General features: G+C 42.3%; 1 protein-coding gene across 2 annotated transcripts in view; it reads left to right on the top strand.

Moving 5' to 3' along the window:
- Positions 1-129: 129 nt before the first annotated feature.
- LOC110827000 (Tondu-domain-containing Growth Inhibitor) overlaps positions 130-24,702 on the top strand; it is a 33,595-nt gene continuing 9,022 nt past the window's right edge. The window contains exons 1-2 of one of the 2 annotated variants that reach the window (XM_022058196.2): positions 130-306; positions 624-712. In XM_022058196.2, the coding sequence (XP_021913888.1) occupies positions 631-712 (82 nt within the window). In that variant the 5' untranslated portion in view covers positions 130-306; positions 624-630. Of the gene's footprint in view, positions 307-623; positions 713-21,111; positions 22,059-24,702 lie in introns of those variants that run through there. The other variant, XM_022058197.2, reaches the window with a different exon arrangement.

The raw sequence follows: 24,702 nt of genomic DNA, 5'->3' as shown, positions 1-24,702 counted from the left end.
TGCACATTGGCCCCGTGTATCTTTGAATAAAGAAAATGAGTAGAATATTATAATGTGTATTATAACGGCCAATCACAAGAGAAGACACCTTTAAGCAAGCAGTTCCCGTATTTTAGCATAGATGGCAGTATTATTGGTGGCTCCATTCTTTTCATTCCTTACATTCCAAAATGCCGAGGTTGGGCAGAATGTCAGAAGTCTGTTTGTTAGCTCAATAGCGCTGTGGAATTTGATAATTTTACGCATGAAAATTGGTCTGTTGCAACCGTATCTTTTGAAGAAACGATTCGCCGACTTGCACTTCACGTAAGTTGAAGTTTAAACGTGTGAATGACAGCTGAATGCTGTTTTTATTTTATGATTTACTAAATGTCATCGGGTAAAGGAAGAAATTTTTTAATTGCATAGAAGTAGAATTTTTTATTGAGGGACATAACATTGCGTTTGTTATTTCGTACAGTTTTGGTCTAGCAATGTAGTACGTATTAATTTGTATTCCTGTTCACTATTTTGGCATGCATTTGATGGCGAAACATTTGCTGTGGTGTATCACCCAAAAGAGTATTTTTTTTCGCAGATCGCAGAGATTTCCCTTACAAATCTTCTGTCTTTTCTTGTAACAGATACTAAATGATGGAGGCCACAGAATCTCCTCTTGATGTTCTGTCACGAGCAGCGACAATGGTACAGGACAGCTCTCCACCTGATTATGGTGAGTTTATTTCCAGTTACTTATTTAGTCAATAACATATAGGATTATTTTTTATTTTTCTTTGAAAATATAATAATTTTATCTCTTTCCTCACTTTAAACTGCTGGTGACTGTTTAGAATGATAGTTTTAGATGAAAGGAAGAAGATTGTACTTTAAATAATGTGGCTTATTATAAACTTCTGAATATTTACACGTGGATCCCAAAAAATCTGTAGCAAGAATAAATAAAGTGTTCTCAACGTGAAAATTAAAGAGAATGTGTAATACTTCAGACAAATATTGACAGTCAGAGAACAAACTTAATAATTTTCAATATTTTAAACTTTTATTGTGACTGAATGCAATGAACCCTGGGTCTTTCAGTTTACATAAAATCCACACATACATATCTATACCGCATGCCGATTTCCATCAGAAAAATGTGATTCTCCTTCCACACTGATCTCAGAACTGTGTCATTTATGATTCTGAAAGTCACAGTGGCGAAGATATTCTGACAAAATGGCCACAGCGCAGGGCTATTCAACCTCAAACAGAGGATGTATTCACAACAGGGGGTTTGGTCACTATATCCTTCATGCAAGGCACCCCTGACTGCTGGATGGAATTCAACATAATAATGGTTCATGTGCCAGCCAAAATGAATGTGCGCGTGCTGAGATCATTGAAGGCTGACTTGATACGCTGCATCCTTTCTGAATGTGGCAAAGCATATTATAGGGCATATGGGTCATGATGAGGTGTTAAGAACATGTAAAGTATCTATGCCTGTACCAACAAGAGTCTGTGGTGGCCAAGCGCAGTATCGAAGAAGGTCACCACATCATCTTCAGGTACACCATTATACCGGCCAGGATGATGGGCTGCGTGGATCAATTCGTGAAAAACGTCGTGAGTTGATCTCTTGGGGTACGATCCTATCCCACACAGCATGCGCTATATGTGTGTGGTATCTGGTAGTTAGAATGGGGGGAGGGCACATCAGCAGGTCAACTGTGATGTCAGAATTAAAGAAATTTCCCCATATGCACAGAAGGTCCGAGCTGCCATATGCACGCATCTTTGAAACAGCCCAGTATATATAATGTTTTGAAGATGGCTGTCTACTGGGTTGTAGTGCAAGCTAGTCTGATCAGTATTTTAGAGACCCATTCTCAGTGCGCTAAAAGCCAGAAGGCAGCCATCCTCATACCTCTATAAAAACCTCAAATCCTCCTGTATATTATTATGTTATACCAACCAGAAACTAAGTATACAGAGTTGATTCCGTAAGTGAGTTTCTATTAGTTTTGATAGTTTTCTGGCTGCTTCATATGTCCTTTCTGATGAAGTAACTTTTTAATGATTGTATTTTGGTATAACATGTCTATTTTGTGGTAGCCATGATATGTGATAACATCATTTTGTGGTGTAATTTAGATGGAAGTGTTGGGGTGTTGAGATTTTGTTTCTGTAACTGATGAACTAGTGCCATGTATCAGACATAGGCCTGATGAAAGAATTTTTTCTAAAACACTCTGTTTCTTATGCCTAATATGTAATACGCACCGTTTCTTTCTTACCAGCGTACGGGTATTTGGGATCTTGGTATTGGTTTTATTTGTATGCAGTTTTGTTGTGTGCTGAGAGATTTTTCTTCTGGACAGAGTCCCAAATTCCTGATCCAGACAGGTAAATCTGGATGGCTGGCAGTCGGTCGTACGTTCGCGCGATTGTACGCTTTGGCTTCCTTGCACTTTGTGCCAGAGATTATTTGATACCTAGTCCGAAAGGTGTTAATTATTGTCACTACCATTTCCAATATTTTGAATTTTGTGATTTGCTTTCTTATAACTCATGAGTATTTTAATAACTTATACAAGAGACTGTGATACTTCATTGCCTGTCCTTTGAAAATTCTTGGCGTGACTCCAGAATTGGTATTTAGAGTAGGGACAGCGGCTACTTGGATCTGAATCTTACTCAGTATAACATCTTAAAAAAATTGTTTTCAAAAATAAATCATTAAATTAAATTACTTTTAAAATGTTGTATCTTCTGATGATCAATTCAATTAAGGAGACATTTCTTATTTCAATGTTTACCTTGAAGTTTTATTTAATTAAATTAATTCTAGTTATGTTTTTCTTTTTATCGCTGGCTATGGGGCATGCTCAGCTCCCTGTCCAGTGGGCCTAGTCGCCATCACCGTAAGACTGCGTGGAATTATACTTCCACTCATTTACCCATTCATCTTCGTGACGTGGTCGTAGTTCATGAACAGTGGGCTCTTTTTTTTGGGGGGGGGGGGGGATATTCTAAGTAGCTCTGGTACCCACTCAACCTTGTATTCCTAATGGGCACTAAGGATTTCGTCCCTGGGAAGGTAGTCACAACATAAAGTTGATGGGTCACTTGCATCTGGTGTGGGCGTTAACTACTTGATTCTATAGCTTCGTGGCCATTTCCCCTGTACACCTTTGTGACCTTTAGAGGAATAATCTTTACGAAATTATAGTTAGACATTCCACAAATGTACTTTTTCTTTAAGAATATGCATTTGTACTGTATTTACGTGCGTAATAAGATTTCTTTGGTATTGTATGTAAATGATGAATGAAAAAATGTTTTGGTAGATTACTCAACCTACTTTGTTACAAGAAGCTCTTCTGTATAGTTTATGAGGCGGAAAAGTGACAGAGCTTGCTGAGTATTGTCGAGTGTTTAGCACCTCTGGTTTGTATTTAGGAGGTCCCAGGTTCAAATCTTGGCCCAGAGACCATATGTTCTGACTGAGGTTTTTGTTCTTTTTCAAATTATTCAGGCAAATGCCAGGATACTGCTTTGAATTAGGCCATAACATTTTCCTTCCACATCTTTTGTGGTGCTCTACAAAATTTGAAGTTTGGACATTTTTATTGAAGAGCAGTTGAAAATGGGTGTTGTCAATTTAACCTACAGTGTGTTCCATAATAAAAACTCCACACAAAGTTGTAGATTACATACAGGCTTTTGTTACATGGTATAACTTAAGTAAACTTGAAGATTTCTGTCTTCTGGGTTGTTGCGCCGTGTAGTCTGGTCGATGTTTACCAACGTTTCAGAGGTCATACTGCCTCCGTCATCAGGGCGATGAGTATGAAGATTTCTGTCTTCTGGGTTGTTGCGCTGTGTAGTCTGGTCGATGTTAAAGAAACGTTTCAGAGGTTGAAACGTTGGTTAACATCGACCAGAATATACAGCGCAACAACCCAGAAGACAGAAATCTTCATACTCACCGCTGTGAAAACCTCAAATCTTACTTAACTAAACTTATAAGTTAATGAGACCCGCTCTTAACGACACAGGTTATTCTGTTAATATTATTTTTCTGGTAGTCGCGTATTTTCCCACCAAAAATGTGTTTGATATTGAGGCATGAGAATTGGTAACTTGATTTCAAGAATGAAAAATATTATTTTTTTTAATTGTTGCTGGGGTTTTAGTTGAATCCGAGCTGTTTAGGGTGGCATGCCCGAAGGGTGAAGGGAGTATCCCTCGTAAGGTATGGAGTACACCTCTCTAAGGTCTTAGAAAGAACTTCAGTTTCTGACATCTGTCAGAGGCAGAATTTTGTCAGTTTCTGCGTTTAAAGGAATAGAGTTACAATCTTCGTAATTCATGGCTCTTTCAGTAAACCTGGGATTGAGTGCTCGATTTCCCTGAAATTTTCTTTTTAGGACTACACTGCTGATGTTTCTTCGTGGTTATATGGTGAAGTGAAGGACGGTGTGTTGACACGGTCATACCAACAGTTGCATTTGGCCTTGCCATTTCACTCATTGTGATAATGACTGTTGTAGTAAACATGCTAATCTGTTATTGTTTGCCACTTCACTAATAGTGGCAGGCATGATGACATTATCAAGCTTTTTTACTGCCTAGTTGGACGTCAGAGACCTTGGGGTGTTGGTAGTCTAATTTACTGTGGAATTATATCCAATCTTCAGTCTTTTACAAGAAAAGTCCACCGAATTATCCTCTGGAATAAAGATATAACCCACGTTTAGAACGCAGTTTGGATGTATGTGCCGTATGTTTCCTAACAATAACTGCCGAAAGGATTTTCATAAAGTTTTATGCTGTGTACTTTTATTAAAAATCTGAAAATTAAAGTATACAAAACAATAATTTTGCCTGTTGTTTTGTATGGGTGTGAAACATGGTCTCTCGCTCTGAGGGAGGAACACAGATTGCAGGTGTTTGAGGAGGATATTTGGGCCTAAGAGGGAAGACGATGGGGCGTGGAGGAAACTGCATAATGAGCTTAAAAATCTGTACTCCTCCCCGAATATTGTCAGGGTGATGAACTCGAGAAGAATGAGATGGGCGGGGCACGTAGCGCGCATGGATGGGACAAGAGGTGTGCACCGGGTACTGGTTGGCAAGCCTGAGCGGAAGAGACCGCTGGGGAGACCTAGACGTAGATGGGAGGATAATCTCAGGCGGGATCTATGGGAGATAGGAGTTGAAGGAGACAGGGTCCGGTGGAGGGCTTTGGTTAGTTCGGTGATGAACCTTCGGGTTCCGTAAGCCATCTGGTTGGTTGGGTCCACTATTTGGGAAGCCTGAGGGGAAGAGACCTCTGAGGAGACCTAGACGTAGATGGGAGGATAATATCAGGCGGGATCTATGGGAGATAGGAGTTGAAGGAGACCGGATTTTGTTGGCCCAGTGGAGGGCTTTGGTTAATTCGGTGATGAACCTTCGTGTTCGGTAAGCCATCTAGTGAGTTAGTTGTTAAAACGGGAGTTTGCACACGTGGTTTTAGTTTCTTGGTGTATTGAACGCGGCTAGCGATTCGAATGACCTGGTGAAGACATTCACACATTTTTCACAAAGAGAAGCGGCGATGCTCTGCAATCAAGTTTATATTCAATCGCCATAGAATCCTGAATTTGAACGTCAACTTTGATCTTTCTGCTCTAGTTTAATTCTTTTATCGGAAACTGATTGTCGAGATGATAGCGTTGTTTGAAATATAACGTATCGACCCATGTTCTTATATTCCAAACTATTCATTACATGCGATGTTTATAGATTTTATGTATCGAGTTGTTTCTTATTATATTGATTTCACACTGTTTCATATTATTATGAAATTGTTTTGAAGGTTGTACAGTCAGAATTTCGATCTATTGGTGTACCTCGTGGTAAATGCAACTTTGAAACCCATCATGGTTGAAGTTACAGCGCTGAGTAATAGAAATTAATTAATATGCATTAGCAGCTAATGTAATCAGTTTAATTCCATTTTTGTAGACATCATAAAACATATGTTTTGTCGTATTTTTAAAATATGTCCGTAGCATTAACAACGTTCCTTTTATAGTTTAGATGCGTCATGTTTGTGTTAAAATTCAGTATATATTTATTATTTCAGTCTATACACAAACTTAGTTTTTAAAATTAAAATTTAGCGCTTTTCATCGTTATTTCGATGTTACATTTCAGCGCATTATTATTTTTTTACGACATGTTTCGATGCTATTGCATCATCCTCGGGTTTTTTATTATTATTTTCATCTTTAAAACTAATACATATTTATTAATGCAACCTTTTATTGATTTATTTGTTTTGTAGATTTCTTCCTTTTGATCTTCGTAGTATTTTGCATATTTTGGTCAGTTGTTCATTATTCTGTGAAACAATTAATTAACATTTGAATTATTAATTATTAATATGAAAGTGAGTTTGGAGATTGTCGTAGAAAATATATTTGTAAAATTTATAGGAATATAAGAAACATACCAAGAGTTGTGATGTGTGGTGTGTCTGCGTCTGTGAAACAAAAGGTTGCATTAATAAATATGTATTAGTTTTAAAGATGAAAATAATAATAAAAAACCTGAGGATGATGCAATAGCATCGAAACATGTCGTAAAAAAAATAATAATGCGCTGAAATGTAACATCGAAATAACGATGAAAAGCGCTAAATTTTAATTTTAACAACAACATTTTAAAAACTAAGTTTGTGTATAGACTGAAATAATAAACGTTCCTTTTATTATAGTAGAATTTGTTTTCGCCTTCAGATTTACCAAAGGTGAATCATTAAACTGATGGAACTTTTGTGTATATGGAATATGAAGGGTTGGAGGGTGGAAATTAAGCCAATCTGAAGTAACTGGGGTGTGAGGTTGTGGACTGGAACTGGATTCATCTGGCTCAGGATAGGATCGAGTGACGAGCTAATTCTTGTGAACACGAAAATGGACTTTCGGGTTTCCTAGTACGTTGAAGATTTTTTTACTAGAGCTTCTCAGAGAAGGACTGAGCTCCGTAGAGATGGTTAAAAAAGGAAAGTTATGGTTTATGTCGAACTTGTGACCATATTAATAGAAGCCATCCCATGTATGAGGTGACATGTCGACAAAGTCTTCTAGGTAATAACAATTTGTGGCCTTGCAGGTAGATACCAACGTTTCGTAGGAAAATACTGCCTCCATCTTCAGGGCTGTGGTGTTGGGGGTAGTAACACCGTGTGGGTTTCAGTCATGAAGGTGGAGGCAGTGTGCTCATTCGAAACGTTCGGCGTTACTGTCCTGAAGACCAACGTCGGTCTGTGTGAGCTGGTGCGGCAGTTGGGTTGCCATGCCGTGGTGGATCTCTCTCTTTGCTCGCTTTTCGTCGTGGTCGTATTTTGCTCCTGCATTCCTGTGTTCATGGAACTGCTAGTTGGCTCTCTCTTGGATGACGATGGCATAGCCCGCTGGCCGGTCAGTCAGCCAGGTAAAACCTCCTACCTCAAGTACGCACAGCATAGTACAGTCTTCGCCATAACTTAAACCCGAATGGAAATACGCAGAGTCAGGCAATTGAACCAGAAGAATTAACTCTGCATTAACCAAAAAAATTCTAAACTTAAAAAAGCGAGACCTGAAGATGGATGTAGTTTATATCTTCGAAACGTTGGTATCTGCGTACGAGACTGTAGGCTGTGATAGCATCAACATAGAGAGTCGAGTGTATAAAGCAAAGTTGCTCGTTGTTGGTTTTCGAAACATTTGCGAGCCGTTAGAAATGATTGCAGTCTAAAGAGGAATTTGCTTCGTGGTTGTTTTAGGAGTAGTAATTCGTGGCACTGAAGGAGCGTGGCCTGCCACAGCAATTCCGTTTGTAGGTGGGCACATCACGTCCAGTTTAAAAAGACTGCATTCCAGGTCCCACCAGCTTTCTCCACGCCACTACTCATCTCATTTCTTGCATCTCTCCTCTTTTATTTATCGTCGCTGTGAATACGAAACGTTCGGCATTGTTAACGCCAGCCGCTGTTGACTGAAACCTTTCACCTACTTTAACGTTCAGTAACTCTGCGTTCCCCCCCGACCCCCAAGTGTATTTGTGGGTTTTCGTAAACAGCGTTAGCCGATTTGTAATCGATCCCTCTCGACAGACGAGTTGATTTTCCGATCTGGCCTGTGTTTAAATCGAAGAGGCGAGGTATCAGGTTCTTAAGGCAGCCTGTTTTCTGAGGAGCTACGCCGTGTTATCTGGTAGAAATAGACCGACGTTTCAGAGGCGGTTACTTCCTACATTATCATCGCAGTAATCTTTCCAGAAAAAGTTCTTCTATTTGTATCCGGGTCACACGACGTGGTACCGAAGATGGTCTTCTTCATCCTTCTGTATCTGTCGTCGTCAGAGGTTAGGAGTTGACGACGTGGCCCTTCAGAAGTCCTGGGAGTGGCAGACTCTTGTGTGTGTGTGTGTGACGATTAACTTCGCGTCTTAAGCGTGTGTCTAGGAGTTTACGATCTGCGATGTCTGGGTTTGTGGCCGAGAATGTAAATAGACTCTCAGTTGCGAGTCCACTTCGAAGGGTGTGAGGGGAATGAAGGCGAACAAAACGGGCTCAGGATCGTGTCCAGTCGTGGGCGTTGGTGTTTAACCTTCGGGCCTTACCTGTACCAGAGAGGGTTTTTCTTTCTTTCTTCTCACGAGGATGTGTACTGACCATTCGCCATTCTCAGACTTTGGCATTAGATGGAAGTGTGCCACGCTTTTAGGAAGGAATTCGATTTGAACATTGGAAACAGTTTGAGGGGTTCGATCCCCGACGGGAGCAGAGGATTTCTCCTCTAGCCTCTGCGTCCAGACCGGCTCTGGGGCCCACCCAGCCTCCTCGACAATGGGTACCGGGGTCCTTTCCCGGGGGTAAAGCCGGCCGGGGCGTGATGCTGACCACTCACCCCCCCCCCCCATCTAGTGCCGAGGTCAAGGAAGAGAGGAGCTATACCTCCACTCCCCCCAAGTGCCTACATGGCGTATAGTGGGACAAACTTACTTTACTTTGACGCGAGAAAGTACAGAACCCATATCGCATTTAAGGTAGAATTAGGATGTAATAGATTAAGGACTCAGCTGACAGTAGAGGAATTTCAAAAATGTAAGATCATAAGTAAACAGAGGTAAGTCTGGAAAGATTAGCGTTTCTCTCACTCCTCCAGTGAGACTTTTATCTGAATTTACTTTTTTGTTTTTTCGTGTTTGAACAAGTTGTGGGGACGAAAGTGGCTTGGGTGCGTGGTTTGTAGACGTCCGTGTTCATGTGCTTGTGGCAAGAGAGAAAGCCCAGTTGCTATCCTTGGCAGATTCTCTGTGTATCGAATCGCGTTTGACCGCCAAATTTCATTTCGTGGAATGCCACGACGTTTTGATCGTCGGCTGATACTGTCTGCGTATAACAGAATCTAGTCAGACATCTTTTCCGTTTTAGAATACATTTTCGTTTAACGCAGGGAAATATAAATTAACGAACTCAGTGTGCGCAGTGACTTTTCGTTGTTCTGTCTAGTGTCCAAAGTTCCTTCTGTTCATGACTGAAATGAATCGGGAAAACTCTTTTGCTGATCTTCGTGATGCCGTGATCGCGTCTCACGAAATTTTATTGACTGAAGAAACCCTGGTTCATGATCCACTCTAACGATTCCAGATGTGTGTATTCTAAATGCACCTGAATGCAGGGGAAAATTTCATAATTGCAAGTAACCCATCGCCAAGCTTTGTTTTAGTGGTCAAATTTTTTAGGGATTGAGTTTTATGGGGAATTAGCATTCATGGGATGAATGAGAAATGCATATCATAATTGTAGTAGGAAAATCTGAAGGGAAAATACCCCGTTGGAAGACGTAGGCGTAGATGGACGAATAATGGATCTTCAAGAAGTAGGATGTGAGGTTGTGGACTGGATTCACTGGGAAAAGAGTGGCTAAAGTATTGGGACCAATGTCGGACACTTTTGGGTTTTGTAAAAGGTGGGGAATTTCTTGACTATCTGGACAACCAGTGGCTTCTCAAGAGGAACTCCGCTGTGAGGAGTTAGTCAAAATGTTACTCATTGAATTGTCGCCTTTTTGCGGCGGGAGTTGAAATATCTGAGCAGTTGAACATGGAAACTGGTCTGCATTCCAATTCCAGCGTCTCACGAGTCCTTGGTGCTGGAAGTACGCACATGCGTCCGCTTGTCCATCCATTCGTTCGCACGCTGACATGTGCGTGATTGGTTTATGACCCATTTAGCAATTAGGGTAAACATTGTCCTGAAGATGACATACATATGTCGAAACATGTAGCCACATTGTAATTAAAAATTAAGTGAGTTTTTAACAATGTCGATTTATAATAAAAGGGAATACTCCATCACAAGTTTGGTTGAGGAACTGCTTAACTTTTGCCAGTGATAACATATGACGAATAATATTGTAGGTGAGTTCTGCTGGAAGAATTCTTGGCGCCTATGCTTTTGGAGAAGGGGGGGGGTGTCTGACCCGTTTTCCGTATAGTTCATGCCTCCATCGTCACGTCATTGCCAAAAAAGCAAATCTCCAACCTTGACTGTGCGCTGAAGAATAATATAGTTACACGTAATGAATCAACGACGTCATTGTAGGCTCTGGGTTGTATACTGCGTTCCAGCGTTTTTGGCCGCTGAACTTTGTGAATTGGAACCTCGGAGCGAGTCACTTACCAGAAGTTTGCTGGAAAGGATGGCAGCAGGCCGCGTACAGTACACTACAAATAAAATATCACCACGGTATGTAATACTGGAAAGTCGATTACACTACACTACAAATCACTAGAAAATTAAAACTGCAGCGAGTATTAGATAATTCTGTCTTCTTCACAACTTTCGGTCCTCTCCCAATTCTTCCACTCCTCGCAGACCATCGCTTTCTGACATATCACTCGATTCATCACAACCGCTGCTGTCCACTCCATTATCTTCAATTAAATATATTATGTATATTAGTGGCAGCGACACAAGGCTGGCCTCCTTTTAAAGTGTGACGAGAGGACACCTTACGTGTTAAAACAATCACTAAGATTTTAAAAGCGTGACCAAGCGTGACGTACTGTAACGGCGTGACGAGATGTGGCCATAAGTGCAGAAACGTGACGAATATTTTCAAAACGTTATGTAATCTGCCAAACTAACATAACAGCATGCCGTATCTTAATCTAACGTATTGCAGTGTAGCCAAAAATTAACCGAGCCGTACGTAACATAACGTAAGCGTGACTTAGTGACCATGCGTGACAAAGCGTCATCAGACGTGATCTGCTCTGGCCTCGTGATATGGGATCACCATATTTGTCGAAAAGTGACGAAGTTTTACAAAGCGTGACTAAACGTGACCAAGCGTGACTAGGTGTGATCTGCTGTAAAGCGTGACGAGAGGTCACCTTAGGTGTTAAAATACGACGAATATTTGAAAATAATGACAAAACGTGACTAGGCGTTACGTACTGCCACGGCGTGGCGAGTTGTGGTCATAAGTGTCGAAACGTCACAAACATTTTCAAAACGTTAGCTAACCTTAGAAAATACACTAAATAAACCTAACCTAACCCAACCCAACCTAACCTTACCCAACCTAAGCGAACATTTCTAACCTAACCCAGCATGTCGAAACTTAATCGAACGTATTGTAATGTAGCCAAAATTAACTGAACCTTGCGTAACATATCGTAAGCGTGACTTAGTGACCACGCGTACTCAAGCGTGGCCAGGCGTGTCATGTTTTTAACACAGCCACAAGAAAACAAATATCAGGCTTCCACACTGCTGCACTGACACAGACTGTACTGACCGACTGAAACTCCTTCCTTCCTTCACTGAGTGGTCCGCATACTGGGCTCTCCCTACAAGGTCAGCGGCCATAATCGGTGGATCCAGTTCTAGCACAATATGCACTTGTAGGTAGGTACCAGCGTTTCGGAGGGACTTGCTGCGTCCGTCTTAAACCCTGAATGAGAAGGCATGTTCCTCCGAAACGTTGGTATCTACCCACATGTCCACACGAGTTTACAGCCTAGAAGTCCGGCATCGACATTTTCGCCGCCTTGAGAACGTGAGAGCTCAACGACCACCGCTCTTATTCCCAGTGTTACCAAATTAACCGAAAGCCACCCTCCCGTTGTTCGCAGTTTGTGCCTTAACGATACGTGGACGTGTTCATATCTGCAGCTTAGTTTAAATTCGTGACATGCTAATAATGTTCTGCTTTACTCGAGTTTCGCCGCCACATTCGTAAGAATGTGGCGTTTTGCCAGGCCAGGACCGTTTTGGTGAAGGTATTTTAACTATGTCCGTCTCTCTTCTCACCTACCAGACATCTACTTATGAAGTCAAAGTTACACGAGATTGTTCCTTCATGAATGACGGGTGACAAATTTTAGTTGTGAGTTGCCACCCGAATCAAATTTGATATGTACCATTTATCTAAGTACGTGCACCGCGAGTTCGCTGGAATTTTGACTCCGTCTCAAAGTATGAATGCGTTTCCACAGTACAAAATTAAAGTTTCATTGACAACGAAAAGAAAATAGCACAGAATTTCCACCGCTGAAAGTAGTTCCCGTTTTATTTTCGTCTCCCTGTATGTCCTCCTCGAATGTCCGTAGGAATGCCATGGCGTTGAGTGCTAGACAAAGCTTAATACCTAGAAATATGCGAGTGTTTGTCCGGGCCTCCGTGCGATAAAGAAATAGTTGAAATAACTTTCTTCTTAGCTAAAATACGCGTCAGCCACGTCTCGACGTTAAAGCATCAACGACGTAAGTTATTTGATCCGCGCCCAGCGCTCGTCCGCATACCCGCGGTTATGACGAGCTTGTGGATCTACGTTTCGCAGTGAAATTACTCGGCATTTGTCTTTGGTCATTTGATCGACTGTTTTGACGATATTTCACTGTGCCCTTATCAGGATTGCTAAGGCAGTTCTGGTATGTTAATTTTGGGGCCCACTTATTTCGTGGGAAATAAAATACGATCCACGCAAGGCAGAGGTTGGGTGAGTGGAGGTATAGCTCCATTTATTCTTAACCTCGGCACGAGATGGGCGTGTGGTTAGCTTCACGCCCAGGCCGCCTTGTCCCCGAAGAAAACTTAGGTGTTCATGTTTACGTGGCAAAGAGAAGGATTGAACCCCGGACATTCTTCCTGCAGCGATTCCCGGCGGTGCCCGAATTTATAACTTGTGTTGGGCAAGGCCGTGGTCTAGGCAACACGGAGTTTTCCTCCGGGGGCTTCCCCGGTTTCTCCGTGGCATCAATTCACACACAGAAGAAGGCAATGGCAAACCACTTCTGGATCCTCTGCCAAGAACGTATATGAACAGGTCCCAGTCCGAGAAAAGGATGGAAGGATCCTGTTCATATGGACCTGTCGTCAGACAGAACACTAAATAATAATAAGATGAGGTGGTCTAGCGGTTAGAATGCTGGCCTTGTAATCCTGGGGTCTCGGGTTCGAATTTATAACTTGTGTTGGGCAAGGCCGTGGTCTAGGCAACACGGAGTTTTCCTCCGTGGCATCCCAACAATTACTCCATTCACACACAGAAGAAGGCAATGGCAAACCACTTCTGGATCATCTGCCAAGAACGTATATGAACAGGTCCCAGTCCGAGAAAAGGATGGAAGGATCCTGTTCATATGGACCTGTCGTCAGACAGAACACTAAATAAATAATAAATGGTGTTGGTCATGTCTGTCCACATGTTTCAACACGAGCTGTTGAACGGATTTGGATGAAATTTGTTATAGACATTGTGCCATTCGAGTGTGCTGTAAAATGTTACTCACCCAAGGAAGAGTTGCGAGGAAGCTGTATCAGGTGAACAACCACCAAGGGGGGAGAGGGGTCGAGTACCATTTTACAGCACACTCTCCAGTGGCACAAAGTGTACACCAAATTTCATCCAAATCCGTTGAGCGATTCTCGAGTTGAAACATGCGGATGTATTGTCTCTTGATAACTGTAACGTGCTAATGTGCAATTCCTTGTAAAAGTTCGCGGCGCCCCTGAAACCATGTGGTGGCCCACTGGTTTTGTTTGTCACTTAGTACACTTACGCTGGGACTGTTATATGGCAACTGGCTGCATTGTGTAACCCGTGCACCCATACCCAGAGATTGCGCAGATTCGATGGAAAACTCCGATAAATATAACCCATCCTCTTGTCGTACGTTGTAGGTGACCGAAACACGTGACATCCGAAAATGCGTTAAATTGTGAAGATATTTTGTGTACAGGAAGCGCTTCGTTATTTTTCTTTATTCAGATGTTTTATTTCCAGCAATTCTGACAGCCTTTTCACACACGGTCTTCGCCATGTCGCATTAGGCAAAAGGTTTCAGAGGTCCTTGCTGCCTCTTTCATCAGGGAGGTGTTGATGTCCGTCGAACCTTTCTTATCAACAGATTCGGTGGGGGGGGGGGGGGGGATCTGCGAAGTCTCTGTTATAATTAATGCCAAAATATTTCCTTCATATTAGGTACAAACCGCCACGGTGTTAGAAGGCAATGGCAAACCACTTCTGGATCATCTGCCAAGAACGTATATGAACAGGTCCCAGTCCGAGAAAAGGATGGAAGGATCCTGTTCATATGGACCTGTCGTCAGACAGAACACTAAATAATAATAAGATGAGGTGGTCTAGCGGTTAGAATGCTGGCCTTGTAATCCTGGGGTCTCGGGTTCGAATTTATAACTTGTGTTGGGCAAGGCCGTGGTCTAGGCAACACGGAGTTTTCCTCCGTGGCATCCCAACAATTACTCCATTCACACACAGAAGAAGGCAATGGCAAACCACTTCTGGATCATCTGCCAAGAACGTATATGAACAGGTCCCAGTCCGAGAAAAGGATGGAAGGATCCTGTTCATATGGACCTGTCGTCAGACAGAACACTAAATAAATAAATAAATTAGGTAGACTGTAACTCCACGGAGCATATTTCTTCTTCAACAAATTCCTCGCCCTTTATGCAGATCCTCGTCTCTTCATCGTTCGTACGTCCATATATCCTCGTAAATATTTAAGCTGAAACGTCCTGTGCCTTTCGATCTGGTCATGTGCTGCTGAGTCATAAGAACTTCGCTTTTGGCGTGTGCAAAGTGTAGCCTAATTACACGCCGTGTCGTTTCTGTGCCCGGTTGAAACTACGACAAAATTACACGTTTGCGGTTTCCGGGACGTTGACAGCGGTGTTCGCTCCGTGAACAGCCAACCTGGCAACCGTGCCGCATTTAAGTATGATTAGACTTTCCAGCAACATTTCATGCGAATTGCGGTTTTCGTGACTCATGTTGTTTTGCGTAACATGTTTCAGGCGCTGTTCTGTTAATTGTCGAATTACTGAAGCGAACTTCAAACCCTTCAGTGACCTATTCTCCTTAAAAGGGGTAATATTTCTACCTAGTTTTGATAAATCGGCCGAGACCTTAAAATCCTCATTGAAGAAGGTCGTTTCTTGGCTGCTGTAGTGCAGATAGCTAAAAAAAATCATATTCAAGTCTTCATGTTCTGCCCCCTTTTTTGTATAAATTGTAGCTGCATTGATTCCAGTTTGCAAACGTCACGTTGCACGCTCTGTACAGTTAAGGGTCTATTTACAGGAACGTAAAGATAACGACACGAGCCCTTGCCGATTTTTCAGAAAATATTATTTAAACGTTTTTCGATGGAACTGTTTATTAAAAATATCGTTGGAGACGTAAGTTGGGCGAGACTCGTTCGAGGAACGGACGAGCTCGGAGTCGATATAGGGTCTATTTATATAGGAACGTAAAGATAACGACACGAGCCCTTGCCGATTTTTCAGAAAATATTATTTAAACGTTTTTCGATGGAACTGTTTAGGAAAAATATCGTTGGAGACGTAAGTTGGGCGAGACTCGTTCGAGGAACGGACGAGCTCGGAGTCAATATAAACAGTTCCATTGAAAAACGTTGAATAATATTTCTTGAAAAATCGCCAAGGGCTCGTGTCGGTATCTTTACGTTCCTGTAGATAGACCCTAATTGTTGGAATCGTATCTTCTCGCGTTTTCTCAGAATGTAACGCCATATCGACCTCCAGATTCGAAGTTTCGTTGCGGAAATTAGTGTCAGTGCATTCTTACACTAATGATTGTCCAGTAAATTAGTGGTTCTTAACCGGGGCCCGCAAGTTGGTGTGGATCCCCACACGTTTTGTGCTAGTTTCAAAGATATTTAATCTTATCTTTATTTCCACATTGCAGTTGATTCATGACTGAGAAGCCTTACCTTTTAACTGTTACTGAAAATGTACGAGATAATTTTGGAGAGGAGATCCGAGGCACTCGTTTGTTTTCAGGAGATTCTGTTTGATGTTGGTACATGCAGAGAATTGTCGGCAGTGGGAACCGATGTGTCTATGGCGCTAGACTGTAGGCCTGAAATGCGTTTGTTAGAAATGCCGAAGGTTCGTTTTGAGAGAGAGAAAATGCAGCGACATATTGTTCCGACATAGACGAGATGTCTGAACTTGTTCTGCTCCTTCAATGACCCAGATACTTCACTGCCACGTGCATTCTTGTGATTCGTCGTTTTGGAATGAAGTTTTTTTTCTCTTTTGACGTCAAAAAGTTCGGATTCCTGCGCAACTGAAATGCGTTGTGGCACTGCAAAGTCGTTTGCACGCGTGCACACTAAAAATCTGAATGGCTTTTAATGTATTATTAAAGTAAAGCTGCCATGGAGACCCTCGGGGGGAGAGGTGGTATATGTACTGTTCGTTCTTGACCTCGACACTAGATGGGGTGAGTGGTCAGAAGTCGTAAGGCCTAATCGCTGATCGAATTTCTCGCTCTCTGCTGCTTACGTAATTTTTATCGGAGAAACATACTGCCTCCATCTTCATCGCCGTGAGAATCTCAGATCTCGCGCATACGATTGGCGATTTCGAAAAATTATAACGTTCTTCTTTTAAAATCGGCTTGCAAGGCGAAGTTATTTTCGAGTGTAAATGCTTTCGAGCATGCGCAGTGCATGGGCGATCGACGTCTAGCTTTGACGTTGCCGTCCACAAGCCGTGTGATTGGATTAGGCCCGGGTGCTGATTGCACTTGTTACGCCTGACGGGATCGCATGTGACCCGCACTACATGCACTTGTGTTGATTGATCGGAGTTTTTCTGCAGTCTTTACACATATTTAGTGGACATGACTGGAACGTGATTGGAGGTGGGGGGGGGGGGGGTTTCCAGAGGGGAAATCACGAAATGTGACGTAGAACAGAACAGTTTGTTCAAGAACGAAAGTCGTGCGCCTCCTTTTATGTATTAACGTAAAGTATTTGAAGTAACAGGAAGATGGAGAGATCTATTTCGCTAGATGTAAGTTATTATTAACGCGGTCAAATTGAAATGTACGAGATGGGCAGTACATGTAGCATACGGGATTTTAGTCGCAGAACTTGGTGAGAAAACCTGAGTGTACACGTACATGGGAGGATAATATTAAAATTAGTTTTATTATATGAGGATTCGGAATGGATTTCACTGCCGGAAAATTCCCTAAGTGACAGCGTTTTAAAAGTTGTCCATTCTCCTGTCCTGATATCAACTTTAATATAAATCGAAGTAATCCAATCCAAAGACGCTTGTGTCTTCTGCTGGACGTCATTAAATTTAAAACTCAGAGCAGTCTGGTGGGTCCAGTGGTGTCGCTTTTGTCCACGGAATTAACCTTCGTGTTCCATTGGAGGCGGTCAATTTATTGGTCAGCGGAATTGCTGTCCGCTTGTTTAAGAATGATTGTTCTCCGTGGAGTTAATTCGAAGGCAAGGTAACGTCTGTTTACTGCAGTTGTTTCAGTCATATTTCACCCAGGTCATAACCACGAACTCATCTCGTCAGCCCTTACAGTCACATGAGATGGTACTTGCATGCAGAACGACGCGTGGAGACGCAGCGTCATTAAACATTATGCCGCGGAGACAATGGTGGGTGGGTTGCATACACCAGCTGTTGCCCTTATAGGGGATGCGACCCCAACGGTTTGCTGCATGCTAACCGCCTGAGCTTCTCCTTTTAGGGTACGTACAGAAATTCCTCCACGATTCTTTGCCTTGTATTCTGCCGGTATCAGTGTTTCGTGTGGATACGTACAAACTACCTCGTGAGTTATTCATCTGGAGACTCCGGGGCGTTGTTGGTGTCGCAAGAAGACAGTACTGGGAACCGCAAGTGCGAGAAAGAATTCTTCTTAGATTTTTGCGGTTGAATTTTAATGCGAAGTCTGGGCTTTAGGGGATGAGCCGCCTTGATTTTTGAAAATTATCTAACGTTTCGGCAAACATTTGAGGTGTCATCTTCAGGATGAATATGTAATGGATACGCTTTTCGCACATTTATATTTTGTAGGCGGAGAGATGGAGTTGATGGATCTTCCAACAACCTCTGGGTTGGGTGCTACCTGAAAGTTAATTCCAAGGAATTCGATTAAATAAAATCATATTTAAACGGGTCTTCGTGCAGTGGGGGATAAATCCGGTCTGTTTATTGAATGTGCCATGGACTGTGGTAATAACTGCTAGCCACTGAGTATCTGAACCGCATTGACAGTGCCCCAGTTCAGTGGCTGAATGTGACAGACATAAACAACTGCATTTAAAACAAATTGGCTGATTGTGTTTGTCGTTACTGCGTGCATTGCACTGAAGACGCTGGGATTAATACCACTTCCTTTCATGGAAGTGATAAGTGTTTTGAATGCTTGTGACGTCACATCGTCCAGTGCATGCCGCGTGTAACTTCGGGATATAAACTGCTTCGTTTTTAACCCAACTTTGACTGGAAGGTGATAAAATGCAACGAAGTTTAATGAAATAGCTTGCGTTTGAAGATTAGTCGAAGGATAAAATATGATGATTACATAGATTTTACGAAAGAATTATGCCCTAGTACTTAAACCACTGTTGTCCTGTTGGCGTGGATTCGTGTTTGAATATTCAGCAGAATTGGGTAAATTACTCTAAATGAAGGGATAATTCATTCGTCGACAGAATGTAGAGATGTTTCGGTATCACGTATCGGGCATGTGGGCTTAACGTGCCATTGTTCTTGATGCAGTGTTGGCATTTTTAATCCAGCCGTGTGTAATTGACAAGAGACACTTCTTGTGGTCGTCTTTGGAATGGGGGTACGGACTAAGTGTCTTGTAAATAACTAATTTGTCTCTGTTGCTTAACGTTGTAACGTGTACTGGACCTTACTCACGTGTATAAACAATCTCATACAAAATCTTAGTCACAAAACTTGAAAGGAACAGGAGAGTTAAGATTGAAGTGGATCTTACGTACCAATGAAGACTACAGTGTTCTTTCGGGTTCCATCGTATGGTCTGTACCTACACTACAGAAGACATGATTGGAAAGTGTACTCCTCGGAGTGAATTATCGTTCCAGAAGTGTTTTTCAAGCCGAATCGCATAGGTCATTGTTTCACTAACGTGTTCTGAAATAAGTGTTTATACCTTAGGTCGTTCTTGCTCTTACGTCATCCAATGCCTTGGGCCATTTATGCACTTGTGTTTTCGATGATATTGTTGCACTCCAGGTCATTCTTGCTGCACAACATTGTTCCGACCTCTGGTCATGCGGGTTGCCCAGGTTTCCCGTAGGATAAATTCTGCTGACAGACAGACAGACAACAGATAATATCATGCACCACCTCAGAGTCACTTACGTAATGCCCACGCAATTTGTTATGGATTGATTTCATGTGATTTTCAGAATAAACAGAGATTATTTCTCCAAACAGCGTTAGATAATTAATCTTTGTGCGTCCTCTGAGGTAAGAACTTAAATTTTAAACATTGTTCAGATTAGCTTAGTTCTTCAGAGGGTTAAGGTCTGCGAGTCTCAAGGTCGGACAGTCCACGGTTTGTGAGTTATCAGTTTCTATTTGTGGAGAGTTAATCTTGTTCGGCGATGTTGATTACCAGACGACAGTCTATTTGTGTAACTCGCCTGCATTGTTCAATCTGTTCTCTGTAGTCTCTCGGAATTAAATTCTTTGTTTGTTGCTTACGGGAACAGGTAATTCGTTGGACAAAACTAAAAGCGGTCGGAACGTCAAGCCACACTCTTCATGGAGGGTTGGTGTTCAACCATACTCAAGCAGACCGCGATTTTTAAACTTTTTGGGTTTATTAAGTTAAAGAGGTGAAAGTGATTACGTCAACAAAGGACTTAGTAGTCACCTCTGTTATCATGTTCATTCAGCAAGCATGCAGTTGGCGACTACGTCTGTGGACCTCAGGTGAAAATCCCCTGTGCGTTTAAACATCATCGTGTCACGTTTTCACAATTTCCCCATCACCAAGTCGCCGCGTGGCAGTGGAAAATCGGCCCTTGCTCGGTTCGGAGGACCCGCGTCTGACGGGGGCAGTGATTTCTGTTTTCGCCTCCTGTCCGGTGAGAATCGGGAGCGTTGTCCCCGGGGGGCAAAGCGCTCTGGACGTAAAGCTGGCCCTCGTCCGTGTGTTAGAAGCGAGCGAACGGATTCTCACGAAATGTTATTATAATGGGGAGTTTTAATAAGATTTGTCAGCACGTTCCAGTTCTGGTTAAGATTTGTCAGCAATAACATTCAGTCCGCGTGAACACCTACAAAGCGCTTTCTTACGTGTGTGTGTGTGGGGGGGGGGGGAAATTCCCGGTCCATTCCCAGAAGCCAGATATCATCAAATTGTGACGAACGCACCAAAATCATTGCGCCTTGCGAACAGTTTTTTACTTGTTTAAAAGTTAATCGAATCGTCATCCAGACTCTCAGAGCTGTGGAGTTGATTTGTGCTTTGTTATTTTAATTACGAAACCTGACGTTTTTGTTACAAGATTCTTTAGAGAAAAAAATGTGCTCACTTTTGAGGGTGGTTGTGGGTTATGAGAAGGGGCGGGCGGAGTATGTATGTGGGGGGAGGGGAGAGGTAGAGATTATCTACCGCCAAGCATCCTCTAGGTGTCGGGAGTGGCCTGTCTGATCAGCTTGGATGCCTTCTGAAGAAACCTTAGTCCAGAGCCATAGCATTCGATAGTTTCATTCATTGGGAGGCTTTATTGTTCGTGACAGGCGAAAGGAAACTGATTGAAAACAAATCTTCATTTTCCCGGAAGGTCGGAGTTTACATAGGGCTCTGTTTACTGATTACTTTCGAGCATTTAAGATACGAAACTGGATGGTTTGTTGATGTGCGTTAACGTGAAAAATAAGACAGTCAGTGGTTGTTATACGTTTTGTGCTGGCCGATCGTATTTCCACGTTTCAATTTCTTACCTGAGGCCTCGTCTTTTTACGCGCTTGCTACTACAGATCAGTCTGGAAGACGCCGAGGTGAACTGCCTAAGGTGTAGTTTATTTTTTGTTCAGGTTCGTGTTTGAAATGAGCCCCGACCGAAGTGCCTCCGGGCAGGACTGCGGCTAAGCCAACCCAGCCAAATCGTGAATGAAGGAGACTCGAGGGAAGAATATTTTCCAACTTTAGTCGATGCATGATTCTGTTAGATCGTAAACACGAGAACTCTAGCGGACTTGTTACAGTGATCCGATTTTGATTCCTGTAGTTTCGTTGCTCTGAAGTTTTACCGTGAGTGAAGATTTGCTTTGCGTTTGTGTCTAAAGTAAGTTTCGCGTTTAAGATTCAACTTGCAAGTTAAAGTCAGTATGTGAAGAGAAGCCATGAGTATGGCCAGATCTGTATTGTGTTAAGAACTGGTTTTATATGTCCGAATGAAACGAAAAGAATAATATTTGTGGTCGTGGAAGATAAACACAGCAACACGTAAGCCGTCAGAAGAGATCTCTGTAGCTGTGAACAATAGTTTTGCCTTCTGAAGACGAACGCACGACGTAGACGCAACGAGACTGGAAGAAGTTTGCTGACCGAGTTTCTCAAGCTGTTCTTATTTGAAAGAATAATTCGGTAGCGTCATGGATACATTGGTTGTCAGAATGCCAACGCAACCGGCACCCAGGGTGTGGCAACCGTGGGTCACAGTTGATAAACCAGGTAGGGGTCTCGTCATTTCATTTGTTGTTTTATTTGCATCCGTTCACAGCTTGAAGGATTAATTGTGTCTGAGCTGACTTAGGTACGGCGTTCGCTGCTGTCGGTGTTGAAAGTGGGAAATTTGACTTTGCCCTAAAGTTCGAATCCAACCGGAATTGCGTTTTAGAAGTACGATGATATCTGGTTTTATTTATTCGTTTGTGGGGTAGCTCTAAGTAACTGACCACGTGCTGTGCAACTGGGGTTCGATTCCCGGCACGGGTAAGATTTTCCCTATTCCCCCCACTTTCAGGCAGGCTGTGAGTCCTGCCCAGTCTACTATTCGGTTGGTGCCGGAGCTCCATGTCCTGGAAGTAACGCGGTCGGAGCGTGTAGCTGACTGTCCACGTCATCTAGTGTCGAGGTCAATGTGTGAAGCATTACCTCCGCTCCCCAATACGCCTTCGTGCCGTGGCTCGTACCCTTTTTCTGAAGAGTTCAAGAATCATTTTTAACTTTCCTGGGTGCCGAGTTCCTAGGATCTGGTGTTTTGTGACTTCTGTGAGTACAAAGATGGCTGTCTTCTGTGACTCACCCTGTATTTGTAAGCCCGAAGACTTTTTGGGAGTTACGATGTCAGCATCGGAGGTGGATTTCTGTACCTCCGGATCGTGTCCAGTGGCGGGCCTTTGTGTTCTGCTATTAGCATTGGTTTCTCTGTCGTTTGGCTGGTTGGTTAGTAAGTCTGTTAACCTCTACGTTGTTTGGTTGATTTCAGTCTGAAAAAATGCTGAATAGTTGGAGTGCTTGGTCATTGTTTCACTTGAGATGAGCGCCTGTCGTATCTCCACAAGTGGAACGTGATAATGGAAATGTAATTATGCGTCAGATAATTGTTGGCACACGCTGTAAGGGTCGTTCATTCGCAGATTATAACTGTGCACTGGCGTCTGATGACCTGGGCAAAGCCCGCGTTTGCCTTTGTATGTGGTATAAATTTTTAAAAATCGCTGGTATCATGTTAATCCTTGAAGGATAAATTAATCGAAGTAAATAAATATGATAATATAGTTTGATAAGATTGAATGAAATGTGGTTTTCCAGATGACGGCGCTGTACTAAGAGTCTTTTGCAATGGAAATTACGATACTCCATTTGCTAGTGCATTGCGGTATGGCGTCTCACAGGAGTCGTTATAACATGTCTGACGTGAGTCCGGCTATTCATCCAGGAAGCTGTTTCTAATGGAAATAGGACATTGCCGCTGTCTTTTTCCCGTTGTTTCCCGCCCACAACCTTTGTCCCTTACTTAACTTAAGTCAAGGTACAGATTTCTTTATCGTTCGGCTACTTAAAGAAATCCCCACCTTTCATTGTAGAACTCGTCAATGGGCCGTATCCTGAGGCAGACGAATCCCCCGCCCAGTTTCATTAAAATTAATTTTAATATTATCCATGTATCTACGTGTAGGTGATCTCCCTCCAGGTCTGATTTCAGTTTTAGACGGCGACGAATATGACGATGGAAGTCTTCTGGGTTGTTCCACCCTGATGAAGGAGTTAGCGAGTACCTCTGAAACGTCGGTAAATTTCTATCAGGCTACGCGGCGCAACAACCCAGAAGACATCCATCTTCATATCACGTGCAGATATGAATACATCATTTCTAAAAGAAAAAAAAGAATTACGAAATGTGGATTAAACTATTATCGATTTGCTTCATTGTGGGTTTCCTTTTTTCTCTTTGAACACCTGCAAGTTTGCAACCCAAATTACAGCACTGAAGAATAAGTTGCGAGAACCACAGGCGCTTCAGCTGTAGCCAGAGGCTGCTCTTGTCCTATTGTTGTACGGCTGGTCTTCGTGAAAGTAAATAAGAGGGTATGAACCCGTCGTCCCCAGGGCATCTGCCGCGGGGAAGTACGAAGTTAAAATCGTGATTTTTCTTTGTAGCTACGTCGGTTGCTGAAAATTCTATCTCTCCTCTTCCCACGAATGCTATGTTGTGATTGCACGCATCCGTGGTAAAAAAAAATATCTTTTGTATGTCAACCCAAATGACTGCTCGCCCACAATCTTAACTTTTTCCTTTGCTCTAAGGACGTGGTTTTTGTTTGGAGTGTTGTGATAATAACGCTTTAGAGTAAGTTTATTACGACATCATTGGCACTGAGGAAGCTTGTAGTCGCTCATTTACTCAGGATAGCCTCAGATATTTTGCGTCTTTAATGTCACACAGAGTCCGTGTTAATTAATTCAATTATTTTCTGTAAGTTACACTCTGCTTCTGTATGAGGGTTTTTTTTTTCGAATGCCCTTTACGTGTCTCTGTGTTAGACTTGGACGAAAACTTTATCACTTGTTACATAGTCCTTCAGCCAGGTGCGTCATCGCTGCAAATGACGTCTGTAAATTTTTGGACGTATTTAGCATAAACATTGTCTCCCTTGAGCGAACGTTCTCAACAAGGGAAATGATCTAGCTTCGTTATCTGTCTTTTTATATTTTTTAAAGTTTTACAATTATATTAGTGTTCCCTAAGTGGATTATTTGTTTTTATTTATATTTCTTCATTTTTTGCTCTGTGTTAATATTGTTTCTATTTTGGGTTTGCCTGTACTTGGCAGTTATATTTAATACTGTACATGTATAAGTTTAGTTAATC

Source organism: Zootermopsis nevadensis, unplaced genomic scaffold (genome assembly GCF_977971745.1).
Source record: "Zootermopsis nevadensis isolate Lab colony 2312 unplaced genomic scaffold, Znev_1.0 Znev_ptg000002l, whole genome shotgun sequence".
In the NCBI taxonomy this organism is placed as follows: Eukaryota; Metazoa; Arthropoda; class Insecta; order Blattodea; family Termopsidae; genus Zootermopsis; species Zootermopsis nevadensis.
The sequence above is the reverse complement of the archived record's forward strand: the minus strand, read 5'-3'. Positions and strand labels throughout refer to the sequence as shown.